Source organism: Podarcis raffonei, chromosome 14, assembly GCF_027172205.1.
Source record: "Podarcis raffonei isolate rPodRaf1 chromosome 14, rPodRaf1.pri, whole genome shotgun sequence".
NCBI classification, from domain to species: Eukaryota; Metazoa; Chordata; class Lepidosauria; order Squamata; family Lacertidae; genus Podarcis; species Podarcis raffonei.
The window spans coordinates 52,693,274-52,707,353 of NC_070615.1; the positions used below are offsets into that span (position 1 = coordinate 52,693,274).

Sequence of the window (14,080 nt, forward strand, 5' to 3'; positions counted from 1 at the left end):
GTGCACTCTGATAACATCTGAACGTCCTCACAGGACCCATGTGACATCCTCTTGTGCCACACGCAAGCACACGACACATGAGTGTGATCAGTGGCTTTCCCAGCATTCCCCTCACCCTCCAGAGGTGTTTCCAGAACAAAGAGGTTGTTCTGATTTCTCTCAACACTTACCAGTTGCTTCCCCCCTCTGGAAATTGTACAGACATTCTTTTCAAAACAAACCTTATACCCCTCCTGTAAGAGACATGATACAGATAAAAGACAATGTTTTATCTCAGGCACGACGTAGACCTCTAGCTCCGCCTGCAAGAAAGAAACAAACACATTTCCAACAGTGGTTAAATGTCTCTGTGACCCATTAGCAAAAACAACTGTTTTCCCAGTTGAAACAGCCCTGCAGTTCCACATTTGTCCATCAGGTGGCGCTGTCATCAGGTGATGACTGGCTCCAGAGTCTATGATCCAACGCAGCACTCTCTCCTCACTGGAGTTGTCCCTAAGCATTGCCATGGCAACAATCTTCTCGCTGCCCCCATCCTTGGAGCCTCTGCAGATGTCCTCTCTGGTTGTCACGGCAACAGACTCCCCCCGGCAGGAAGACTTGCCCACGACCTTCACAGCTTCCGTAGATGCAACTCTCTCAGTTGCCTTGGAGACCGGACGTATCTCAGCGTTCCCACACAACTCCATAGCTCTTATCTCTCCTTGCTGCAGGTGGCCGGCCTTGAAGCCTTTAGCTCTTTGCAGCTTCCCAGGCTCACGACGTAAACAGCTCTTGGCAGCTTTTGGAGCTTTCAGAGGCATCTCTGAGCTTTCACTGCTCACTGCCCCCCCACTACTCACGGGGCTCCCAGGACGTTTTCCTGCACCCCCTCTGGTGGGTAAAGGGCTCCCAACACTTGGCCTCTCTCCTGGCTCCTCACACAGACACGTTGCAGCATCCAAACCGCCCCCAGGCTCAGCATTGCCAGCAACAGCAACAGTAACAGCAACAGTCCCTTCGCCCCCCCGTGAGGGCTCACAGCTCTTCCCAGCTGTGTGTCGGCTCTCAAGAATGTGGCCGGCGCCATCTTGCCTCTCCCCTTCGGATGCAGCCCCATCTTGGCCCTTGCTTCCCACCCCAGCTTCACAAGCTTCACGGAGTGCTAGCCAAGCAGCCTCAGGCCTTTCAGCATCCAGGACAACCGGCACCAGATGTGCATCCACATTCTCTGCCAAAAAAGCAAGCACACGCTTCTCAACTTCACTTTGCTCTGCAGCTCTTTCAGTCTCTGCGTTCCCAGTTGCCTTCAGTGGGCGCTGTACAACATCCCACAGCTGCTCCCCAACTAGCCAAAACTCTGCTTGAAAACTCCACTGCAGCCAATTATGGCTAGTCAGTTTCTGGCATGGCAGCTTAAGCTGAGCCATTTTCCTTCTCCCCCGGGGCTGAGCCTGTTGGCTGTTTGCAGTATGGTAACGCTGCAGAGAGCTTGCTGGGGAGACCATGCATTAAAAAGAAAGGACTCAAAAATAACTTAAACAAGGTTTTAATAAGAAAAACAAAAACTCCTTTTACACTAAATACATTAACAACCAAACCAGACCCAACCACCAACCCATCCCCCAGGGTAATGGGAGAGCTAGGTGCTGCTCCTTATATACTACACCCAAATGCTGACACACCTTAATCAAATACAACTCAGCAGCACCTGCTATGCTTCACAGCTGTAAAGCTGGGTCTCGTTATCTTACTCTGGCCCTTGCTCTGGCCCCTTAAAGACATACACATCGGGTGCAACAATGATGAACCTTTACATTTAAATAAACCATTCAACATTTCCCCTGCGGTTCATCATTGTGGAACAAAAACATAAAGCATATTTTGTACATGTCTTTCATGTGTAACCTTTGGAAGTGCTTTAGTAAAAATGTCCGCAATTTGATCGTCACCTGGAACATATTCAAATACAATCATTTCATCAGCAATTAGTTTCTTTACAAACTGTAAACGTAACCTTAAGACTCTAGTGCGCTGCGTATTGGTCTCTGAACACAGGATAGCAAGTCCGCTCTGGGAATCAAGGTAAACTTTTACTGGTAGTGTTACTTGCATCTGTAGGTCTGCAAATACTTGCAGATACCATTCTACATCACGAGTGGCCTGAACGCATGCACATAATTCACTCTCTGTTGTGGAGAGACAAATAATGGTTTGTGTCTGGGACTTCCATTCAAATGGACAACCATTATAACAAAACACCATACCAGACACACCCCTGCAATTATTTTGTTCCACTGCATGAGATGCATCGCAGAAAATTTCAAAACCTTTGTCAATACATGTTGTAAACTGCAACCTATAATGTTTGGTGTGTTTAAGGTACATTACCACTCTCTTAAGAGCAGAGAAACATTGTGTAGTAGGCTTTTCTACAAATTTTGCCAGAAAGTGAAAAGCATAAGTTATATCTGGTCTTGAGATTCTTTGAATGAAATTTAGCTTGCCTATAGCAGAACGATACAAAGTTTTGTTAGGAAATGGCTTATCTTCACCTGTAAAGGTGAAACCACACACCATAGGCGTTTCCTTGCCATTTGCATTTTCTAAACATAGCATTTTAACAAGATCATCAATTTTTGCAGTTTGATGAACCAGAAAAGATCCATTTTTGCCTTTCTCAATTTGCATGGATAAGTAATTTTTAGCTATGCCTAACTCCACCACATCAAATTTCTTCTGTAACTGTGATACTACCAGTTCATATTCCTGTTTAGTTTTTGTAGAAATTAGCACGTCATCTACATACACACATATTTTTGTTACAGAGTTTGCCCTTTCCTTTATAAACACACAGTTGTCTGCCTTTCCTTGTGAAAAACCAATATCCAGCAATTCTTTTGCTAAAGTTTGGTGCCAATTCCTTCCACTTTGGTGCAGACCATAAAGGGATTTATTTAATTTGCATACCAAACCTTCAGCGGCGTCTATGCCTTCAGGAACACGCATAAAAATTTGTTCTTTTAAGTCTGCAAACAAATATGCAGTTTTTATATCTAGGTGATAAACAGAATGTCCACGTTGTGATGCATCTTTTAACAAAAGCTTAACTGTTTCATATTTTACGCTTGGTGAATAACACAAATCATAATCTTCACCTGGAATTTGTTGAAAACCCCTAGCAACTAATCTTGCTTTGTACCTTACAACTTCATTTTTGTCATTCATTTTAACTCTATAAACCCATTTTGAATCAATAAGTCTCATATCTGGGGTTTGTGGTACAAGAGACCAAGTGTTATGCTCTTTTAAAGAAGCTATCTCAGAGTTCATAGCTTTATACCAATTTGCAGCTTGTTGCTTAGGTAATTTCTGAACATCATTGTAGCTTTTTGGCTCAAAAACTGCCTTATTGGCATACACAGTATTAAAATGTTCATCTGCAAAACGTTGTGGCTTCTGTCTCTTTCTATCTGAACGTCTCAGTCCGGAAGGAGAGTCAGACTCCTCAGACTTAATGGGACTAAGTGAACCACTAGTTTCAGGTTGTAAATCATTGTCAGATTGAAGAGATGCCTGTAGGCTAAGCTCACGGTCAGAAAACTCAAGAGAATCTAACCTCCCCTTGGGTGCCTGTGACTTTAAATCATCAAACAAATCAGATTCAACAGACTTTTTGTCTTTTTCCATTAATTCAGAAGCACCATTTCCTGCTGCTGCTGCTGCTTCCTCTTCTTCCTCAGTATTATCTATACCATCAGTATCTTGGAAGACAGCAACTCCATTCCAATTTACAGTTTGTATCATGCTTCTGGTAATATGAAATTTGCCAGTTGCTGGTATGTAAATTCTGTACGCCCCCTGCTGGTAGCCCATTAATTTTCCCTGGACACTACGTTCACCCAATTTCTGCTTAGCGGGATAATGCATAATTACATCTGAACCCCAAATGCGTAGGTATTTCAGATTAGGGCGTTTTTTAAACAGCTTCTCATAGGGGGTGACATCTAAACCAGAATGATAACTGCGATTTCTAACATAACAAAACGCATTAAGCGCTTCAGCCCAAAAGTCTTTGGGCAGATTAGCATTGTGCAGATATGTTTTAACCCCTGCCTGTAGGTCACGCTGCACAACTTCAACAAGCCCATTTTGCCATGGACTTCGGGGGCAAGATAACTCATGAGTAGTCCCCTGCGCTTCCAGGAAATTCTCAAAATCCTCAGAAACAAATTCGCCGCCCCGGTCAGAAAATAGGTTCTTAATTGGTTTGTTAAAGTGCGTTTTTACCCAGTTGCAAAAAACTTTGTACTTCTCAAATGCTTGGGACTTCTCAGCTATTGCATAAGTCCAACAATATCTACTATACTGGTCTATCAGAGTAAGCCAGTACTTAGAACCTCCTAATGATGGTGGGAGTGGCCCAACTAAATCACAATGTACACGCTCAAATGGCTCAGTTACTTTCCTATCTGAGCATCTACCCTTGCGTGCATCCTTAATCTTATTCTTGCAACAGGATAGACATTGCATAAAGAATTTACATGGTTTTAAGTTGAGGCCATCAACAATATTCTTTGTCTTAATTACATCAGCAAAATTCAGGTGTCCCAGAATTCTGTGCGCCTCATGGACACACCCGGAATGTGGCCTTACATTCCTCAACCCCTGGCTTGACTGTGCTGCTCTGCAATTTATAGGCGATTGGGAGTAGGTGCGAAAATACAGTCTATATAAACCATCAGATTCCCGGGCATACAATAGACGTTTGTTCCCATCGAAAAACTCACACATTGACTTTAAGAAACGCACAGTTATGCCTTGACGAGCAAAGCACCTTACTGACAATAAATTGTCCACTGACGGGCAGTAAATGCAGTTCGCTATTGTAATGTTTAAAGAGTCAAGTTTAACAGTACCCCTGCCAAGCGACTGCAAGACTTGTGAATTGGCTAAATGTACATTACCCATTTCCTCATCGAAAGAAATAAACAAGCTTCGATCGTTGCAAATATGCTGAGATGCTCCTGAGTCCACAACAAAAGACTTCCACTTGGCACGTTTAAGTCTTTTACGATCTGTTGTCCTAGCATGGAAAACTCGCGGCTCGTTTCTGTCTCTACTATACGATGTCGGCTGCTGGGCTGACGACCGTGACTGACGAACAGAAACAGGCTTGGGAGTACTTTGCTTTCTTTTGGATCTGCAGTCCTTTGCAAAATGTCCTTGTTTATTGCAGAACCAACAACGCTTTGCAGCTTTAAATGCAGTTGTATCACCACAGGTTTGCATATGGCGTTCCTCATTACTTCTGGAAATAGGAGTGCTTATGGCACAAGCCTCCCTTCTGTCCAACTCGCCCATTAATCTTGCCGTTACCCCTTCCACAGTTAATTGTGCTGGTGGAACAGCAGATATCTGGCTAGCTATACCATCGAAGTCCTCATTAAGGGAACATAGAATGATAAAAACATACTGAATATCAGGTATCTCCATGTCCCTTCGAATTAATTCGCAGCGTATTGCCTCCAGACGTCTCAAGTGTGCTGCCAAATCACCACCAGGCTGCAACTTCGTCTGGTACAACTGCTTGAAAAACGTCAATGCAGATGCTGACTCTTTTCTAACATGCACTGCTGCAAGACTGTCCCACATTTCTTTGGCAGTTTTCTTATTTCTTATATAGACTATTTGCTGGTCGCTGACTGCCAAATTAATTATCGCCCTGGCTTTTGCATCTCCTTTCGACCAAGCATTAGTCACAGGGTCAGGAGGGTCATCAGTTACATAGGTCCATACTTCTCTAGAGGTCAAAAGCGCCTCCACCCGAAAAGACCATAAACTATAGTTCTCATCTGTTAGCTGTGGGAAGACCAGAGCCTTCTCAGCTTCAGGAACCCGGTCAACCATTCTGGAACTCTTCCAGACCCACAGAACTACGCTAACAGGAGAAGGAGTTTCCAAACCTTTCTCAGAGTCCAAAAATATGCAGTCATCCACTCAGCAGCTGGGCCCATAACCAAAGATGTTGGCTGTTTGCAGTATGGTAACGCTGCAGAGAGCTTGCTGGGGAGACCATGCATTAAAAAGAAAGGACTCAAAAATAACTTAAACAAGGTTTTAATAAGAAAAACAAAAACTCCTTTTACACTAAATACATTAACAACCAAACCAGACCCAACCACCAACCCATCCCCCAGGGTAATGGGAGAGCTAGGTGCTGCTCCTTATATACTACACCCAAATGCTGACACACCTTAATCAAATACAACTCAGCAGCACCTGCTATGCTTCACAGCTGTAAAGCTGGGTCTCGTTATCTTACTCTGGCCCTTGCTCTGGCCCCTTAAAGACATACACATCGGGTGCAACAATGATGAACCTTTACATTTAAATAAACCATTCAACAGAGCCTACTCACGTAACAGAAGCTCCTCCTCAGCTGGCTTCTCCCACACGCAGGCACATCTCAGCAACAGCTTCCAAAGCTTGGCTGACCTCCCATAACCTATGGAGGCCAATGGCGTCCGGCACTCTTCTTAGCTGCGTCACTGCTGTCCGTGCCGGTAATAATCTCTTCCCAGCCTCTTTGGCCTTTGTAGCAGAGTTTACACAGCGGAGGAAACTGCTGCTTGTGTGGCCAATAAATCAGACTGCACGCAGGCTTTCCTCTTATCTCCAACAGTCTTTAATGAGTAGAATAACATCGTATGTCAGCCCGGAGAAAAACCAGACATGATCTCCGCTTCTCGGTCAAAACCGAAAGAGAAAAACACACAGAGAAACACTCCCCTCTGTAAACATAGCCACGCCTCAGAATGTGAGACGTCACTCAGAACTTCTTAACCCTGTAAGTTCTGGTTCTCCTAACAGTGGACCGGCCCCCTGCTGAAAAAGTTTGCTGACCCCTGTTCCAAAGGGTGCAGCGTTTGCATCAAAAGAGCTCTTTTTCTGCTTTTGCTTTAGTGCAAAGCAGCCGCATTAAACATAAAGGAAAGGAAAAACCATAATAAAAGAAAAGGCTTTCCCACGACAAAGCAGAGCCTCCTTTGTTCTCTCTTTCGGAAGTGGACGGGGCAGCTTCCCCCTATATTCCACCCCAAAGCCTTTTCCTTTAGCTGTGTCCTCGCTTGACCTTGTGGGTATGCGCTTGGTGGGTCCAGCCGCAACACACACATTTTCAACCTACTCCAAATCCCCAAACCATGAAACACGGTTGAGACTGGTTGCGCAGTTCCACGTACAATTTTGTTTTCTTAAAGGTAAGCAAAGACCTGCAAAGGCCCCAGGTGTCCAGAACTTGGGGAGGGTGGGAAAGCGCCATTCAAGAGGAAGGGATGACCACCCAAAAGGCACCAGTGCAACCCAGGCAGCACCACCCACGGAGGAGAGAGAAAGGTCCCAGGAAGGACTGGCTGGCCACAGTGGGAAACTGGGCGCTGGACTGTTGGACGGGGCTGCCTGCTCTGCTCCGACTGAAGAAAATGCCACCCTTTGCTGTGCCTGCTAGTCTGGCGCCACCGGCAGAGTTGCCACCTTATTATTATTATTTTCTTTTTTATCATACTTTTTTTTGGATTTTTTACATATCATTTTCAACAATCATTCAACATAACTCCTTAGCTTATACAATATTTTAGACTTCCATCAACAACCTCTGATGATTTTCCGTTCTTTATCACTTATTCTACATTTCTTAATTTCTCTATTACTCTTAATTATCATTAACTAATAGTTCTCCTCTTAGTCTTTCTTGCAATAATCCTCCTTACAGATCTTCTTGCAATCCTACTAGTGTAATCTGTTCATTACAATTACTTTTCAAATAGTTCGTATATTTACTCCAGTCTTCTAAGAATCTCTGGTCCCGCAGGTTTCGAATCCTTCCTGTTAATTTATCCAATTCTGCATAGTCCATCAATTTCATCCGCCATTCTTCTTTCGTCGGTAATTCTTCTAGCTTCCATTTTTGTGCCAATAATATTCTTGCTGCCATCATTGAATATAAAAACAACTTACAGTCCTGTCTATTAATATCATCTCCTACAATGCCAAGTAAAAATGCTTCTGGTTTCTTAATAAATATATATTTAAACATCTTTTTCATCTCATTATATATCATTTCCCGGAAGTTTTCCACTTTTTTACATTCCCACCCTCTTCTCCTGTGCTTTTATCAGCCGGGCGTGCAGGCGCCGCTTCACCCCGTCCCCGCTGCCTGCATTGCTGGGGGCTGGACTAGATGGCCTCTGGGTGCCCCTTCCAAGTCCGCACTTCCATGGCTCCAGCTCCTCATACGGTGTGGGGCTGGACTCTCCTTCGCGGGAGGCTTTCAGAAAGAGGCCGCCCGCCAGGGATGCTTTAGCCGCGGTTCCTGCGTCCCCTTCCTTCCAACTCGGCAGGGATCCCGGCATTGCGCGCGCCTCCCGGCCGCCAGGGGCCGCCCTCGACCCCGGGGCGGCGCTCTAGGCCCCAAAGCCAGTACGGGGTCCGCTTCCGGTCGCGAAGGCGGAAGAGGCTTCTCCATGCGGCCCGGCTCGTCTCTATGGTGCCCTCCTTCCCCGGGAGCCGCCGGATCATCTCGCCCTTGGGCCGCCCGAGGAGGGAGGAGGGAAGGAGAGGCATGGTGAGTCCGGGGGGGGGCGGAGAGGGGGGAGGGAGGGGTCTGGGAGCCCCTCGCCCGCCCCCCCCTCGGGAAAGGGACCCAGGCGTCCGAGCAGTGCGCCCCCCCCGCTCAGCCCCACACGGAGGGGACCCTCGTGGCCCCCCAAGATGCCTCCGGCCTCCCTGGCCCCCGCCCTCTCCCTCGGAGCCCCAGGAAGGGACCCAGGCGTCCGGGGCTCCCTTTGCCCTCCCCCCCCCCGCCGCCTCCGTTTTGCTTCTGTTAATTCCATATGCTTCCCGTTCCCCAGAGAGAGCCTTGGCGCCTCTCGAGTCTCTGGACCCCGGGGTCGCGGGTTCGAGTTCCACGTGGGGCGGAAAGGTGGCAGGGGGCTGGACTAGATGATCCCCGGGGTCCCTTCGAGCTCCACGGTCCTGAGGTTGTGTGATGTGCGTGCAGCGTGAGCTCACCTGCCTCCTTCGCCCTCCGTCCCCCCTTCCTTCCCCGCCTCCCTGGCAAAGGCTGAGCGAAGTCTCCAGCCTCCTGGGCCTCCTCTGCCCAGGGCCTCTTCCTCTGGGCCCACCCCCACCCTAAGGACCCCCTCCCCAGAGAGAGCTTCAGGTCCCCACTAAGCGCCCCCCTTCCCGTGGCTTCCTGGCATCCCCATTCGGGGTTGGGGTGGGTCTTGCGCTGCCCCCAAAACGGAGACCCAGCAGAGAGGCTTTGGGGGGAGGGGCTCAGTGGCCGTTGCCATCCGAGCACCGAAGGGGGCTGGTTCCCAAGGGCAGGAGCAACCTGGTCAAGTGAGCGACACAGCAACAGAGCGTGAAGGGGTGGCAGCTGCCTGGCGAATGCCCTGACCCTGGTGACTCTTCCCTTGGCAGGCCAAGTACCTGGCACAGATCGTCCTCGTGGGGGTGCAGGTGGTGGGCAGAGCCTTTGCCCGGGCGCTGCGGCAGGAGTTCGCAGGTGAGTGTGTTAACAGAGAAATCTGAGGGCTCCCTTGGACAAAAAAATAAGGACACCAGCCAGGAATACCAGGTCTTTATTGAAGACTATCGCGACAGGACTTCCACCTGCCACCAGGTGGAACAAGATGGAAGCCCCAAACAAAAGAGAACCCAAACTTTTATTAGCTGCTAATCCCCATGTTACACCCCCCCAAACTACATCACAGTTACATAATGAAATGGGAGATCTGGTGGCAGTAATCTGAGCATCCTGGACCCTGCCCCATGGTTCTCCTTGCCCTCCACCAAACACCCATCAAGAGAGAGATATTTACATTTCCCTGTTTCCCAGCCAAGTTATTCACACCCTTTTGTCTTCATCTGGGTTTGTTATTTCCGGAATGGCTACCTGTCTGGCACTCAGATATCAGGAGGCCAGGAATTATCACTCAGACAGAGGGGCTGCTGAGGAGCTGAGCTCACATGTCTATATGAATTTCTGAAGTTTCCCCAGTGAGCCAGTACGGAGATACATTTATCAGTGAATTGTTATGTTTGGTATTGTGCAGCAGAGGCCCTTTGAATAGATAGGAAGAAACTGTGATGAAGTGATTGTGCTGATTTTGGTAGTGGGCTGCATGTGCATGATATCTGCTGGAGGGGCAAACCACCCAAACCTATACATAAATTCCTGCAACAAGTGCCATGTGGTTGCCCCTTCTCCTCTGCCATGCTTCTTGTGGGGGGGGGGGGGGAGAGACGCTGTGAGCTGCCTCTCTTGCTCCCAGGGCATCCCCATGCTTCATTGACCTGGCGCAATGTGGCCTGTGGTTTTCTCTGTGGGGGTCCCAGGTAGCTGTCACTGACGTCTCCAAGTTCTGGGCCGGCCAACGCCAGCCTTGTGACCCCGGGCTGGGCGGCTCCCAAGGACAGCCCAGCTGGCAAGGCCACCCTGAGCCTGTTTGCGCCATGAGCACTGCCAGCCCCGCTGTCTACAGTGGGGGAACCGAGAGGGGTAACCGAATCCCTCTTTCCAAGCAGCCAGCCAAGCAGCGGCAGACGCGCGAGGGCGCTCAGGGCCTCAGTCGGAAGCAGCCTCCAGCATCTCTGGCCTCAGCCTGCAGGAGGCCCAGCAGATCCTCAATGTCTGCAAGCTCAACCCAGAGGACATTCAGAAGGTAAATACCAACTTTTCAGGCTTGCTGGGGAAAGTACTAGGCTCATTCCTTGGTGACTGAGACCCACAATTCTGCTTTCAGAGCTTTTGTATAGAGATACAGGAAACTGTTCTACTGCAATGTGCTCTATGTAGGGCTGCCTTTGAAGGTGACCCGGGAACTACAATTAATCCACAATGTGGCAGCAAGGCTGGTGACTGGGAATGGCCGCCAGGACCATATAACACCAGTCCTGAAAGACCTACATTGGCTCCCAGTACGTTTCCGAGCACAATTCAAAGTGTTGGTGCTGACCTTGAAAGCCCTAAATGGCCTCAGCCCAGTAGACCTGAAGGAGCGTCTCCACCCCCATCGTTCTGCCTGGACACTGAGGTTCAACTCCAAGGGCCTTCTGGCCATTCCCTCCCTGCGAGAAGCCAAGCTACAGGGAACCAGGCAGAGGGCCTTCTCGGTGGTGGCACCCGCCCTGTGGAACGCCCTCTCGTCAGATGTCAAGGAAATAAACAACTATCTGACTTTTAGAAGACATCTAAAGGCAGCCCTGTTTAGGGAAGTTTTTGATGTTTGATTGCTTTATTATTATTAATAATATTCTGTTTGGAGCCACCTTGAGTGGCTGGGGAAACCCAGCCAGATGGGCAGGGTATGAAGAATTAATAATAATAATAATAATAATAATAATAATAATAATAATTTATACCAAGTCAGATCATTGGTCCACCGAGCTCAGAGTTGGTAGAGCATGAGACAGATTTTAATGTGAGGGTTGTGGGTTTGAGCACCACATTGAGCAGAACGATTCCTGCATCGCAAGGGGGTCGGCTCCCAACTCTACAATTCTATGAATCTGTCCCACTGACAGGCAACAGCGGCTCTCCAGGATTTCAGGCCGGAGTCTCTCCCAGCCCGACCTGGAGATGCCAGTGAGACTGAACCAGGGACCTTGAAAGGCAGCCGCTCTGACACCCAGTTCCAGCCTTCCCTCATGTGGGCGTTCATGTTCCTTTGGGTCCCCCGGTCCCCATGGAAACCTCACAAGGCACACCAGGAAGCAGTATTTCTCATAGGGCGAGAACCTAGTGGCTGATCTCAAAGCTGAGTCTCTTCACAACTGAGCCATGCAGCCTTCCTGCAGATGTTGCTTGTTTATTCCTTGAATTTATATGCCAGCATTTTTATTCCAAGGAGCTAGAGGTGGCCTGCATGGATCTCCCCACCCCCACCCCCATTTAGTCCTCGCATCAACCCTGTGAGGTGGGGTGGGCTGAGAGGCATTAGCTTGGCCCAAAGTCACCCAGGGAGCTTCCGTGGCCCAAACGGGGATTTGAACCCTGGTCTCCCAGGTCCCTGCCTGACACTCTTAAGCCCTACTCTACCCCTAGCCAGGATGGCTGCAACTGGTGGGAGCCCAAGTCCAGCAACATCAAGAAGGGCTGTGGATCAGTGGAACTCCCTGCCACAAGTCACCCCCATGGCTTAGGTAGCTTCAATAGGTATTAATTAAAACTCACAGAGGAAACGGCCATCTGTGCTTATTAGCCATGACAGTTAAATGGTACCTCCACCTGCAGAGACCAGGGGGTGGAGTGCATGGCGGGAGGGCCAGGGGGCCTTGTTTGTGGACTCCCTGGAGGCCTCTGGCCAGCCAGCGGGGGGAGCAGAACGCTGGCCCTTTCCTTCCAATCCAGCCGGGCTTCTCTCCTCCTTCCCTTGGCCCACTGGTTTTCCCAGATCATGGCAGGGACGGGCAATTAATCGTGCCGCTGGGCAGTTTGGTCATGCGGGTATTGTTTGCTTTTCCTTGGCAGAACTACGAGCATTTATTCAAGGTGAACGACAAATCCGTGGGGGGTTCTTTCTACCTGCAGTCCAAGGTGAGTTGGGGAGGTGGAACTGTGCTTGTGCCCCTCCCCCTAGGAAGCCACAGGAAACTGCTCCTTCCCCTCACACTTAGAAGTTTGTATGCTTTTAATAGATCATATCCATATATTTCTATTAACGTTTATTGTTTTTAATGATTGTGATTTCCCCCTATGTTTTTAGCTGTTCTTGTTTTACCTGTAAGCTGCCAAGAGTCCCTGTCAGGGATTATTAACATCTATAATAATACAACCAAATTGTGCTTTCAGGGCTGGCAGTCCCTTAGGTGGAAGGGATGCAATTAAGAGGCTTTCCTCCCTTTCTTGTAACTTATTGGCAAGCTGAGAATCATTTTCAGGGATCCAAACTTACCCAAAATACATATAATGCAGTGTGTCCCAAGTGTCAACCTGAGTGACCTCTGCCCTGTGCCCACCTCCTTCTGGCCAAGCCCCCTCATTTACTTGGGGTTCCCAGAGATCAAAGAGGCCCCAAAGCCAGGATTTCCTCCTCCACCCCGCCCCCCTTTTCCTTGCTTGCTCCTGAGCTGTTTTCATAGCCCTCTGGCGGATGCCCTTGGCACAGCCGCTGCCCTCGCCCTCTGTGTGTGTTGGCCTCCTGCCGTCTTTTTGGAGCAGCAGCAGCAGCTACTGAGTGCCAAGTCTGTGCCCTGCAGGTGGTGAGAGCCAAGGAGCGCCTGGACGAAGAGCTGCGGATCCAGTCGCAGCAGCGGCGAGAACAAGACGCAGAGCGCAAGCCAGACACGTAGCAGAGCCCATTCCCACCGGCCTCCTCCTCTAAAGTATAGCTAGCCAATAAATTGCCCTTGTGTAGCTTGCTGCTCTCGGCCTCGCAGTCTGTTGCCAGGGGGTGACTGGGGGGGAGTGCAGAATGCAGCACCAGGATGGGACCCACAGCAGGGGCTGGAGCGTCCCTCCTCCCAGGAGTGGCTTCTCTGGCCAAGCAAGAAACCTGCAATCTGCTTCCCAAAGCTTTCAGAGAGGCATTTGCCCAGACGGCTTGTTGCTCTGTGAGCAGCAGCCCAGCCTGTGGACTGACTGCAGTTGTCACCCAGCTGCTAAGTCAGGGGCCCCCAAACTAAGGCCCGAGGGACTCTTTTTATCCGGCCCGCGGCAACCCCCACCGCCCGCTCTTACCGTTGCGCTGTGCGGCTGCCCACTTCCGGGTCGGAGGAGCACCAGAAATAGCTGGTGCACATGCGCGTTATTTGCACATGCGCAAGCATTGTTTCCAGTGCACATCCAGGTCGGAGGAGGCCCGTGCACATGCACACAAGCTATTTCCGGTGCTCCTCTGACCTGGAAGTGCGCTGGAAATAGCATGTGCGCGCATATGGGCACACGCTCCCTCGCCCTCTGGCCCACTGCGCAATCGGTGCTGGAGACACCGGCCTGAGGCGTGGTAAGTTTGCTGACCCTTGTGCTAGGTTCTGCACTTGCTGCTGTGTCCGAAGCATGCTGAACAGCCTGTGGGAGCCTGCAGGCAATTCC

At 49.3% G+C, this 14,080-nt stretch overlaps 1 protein-coding gene across 1 annotated transcript; it reads left to right on the plus strand.

Moving 5' to 3' along the window:
* The first annotated feature begins 507 nt into the window (after positions 1-507).
* Positions 508-13,402, plus strand: PAM16 (presequence translocase associated motor 16). The gene is made up of 7 exons (XM_053365652.1): positions 508-661; positions 8,382-8,605; positions 9,289-9,384; positions 9,466-9,550; positions 10,573-10,709; positions 12,518-12,583; positions 13,246-13,402. The coding sequence occupies exons 1-7, from the start codon at positions 508-510 to the stop codon at positions 13,336-13,338; spliced, it is 855 nt and encodes a 284-aa protein (XP_053221627.1). The 3' UTR covers positions 13,339-13,402.
* The last annotated feature ends 678 nt before the right edge of the window (positions 13,403-14,080 follow it).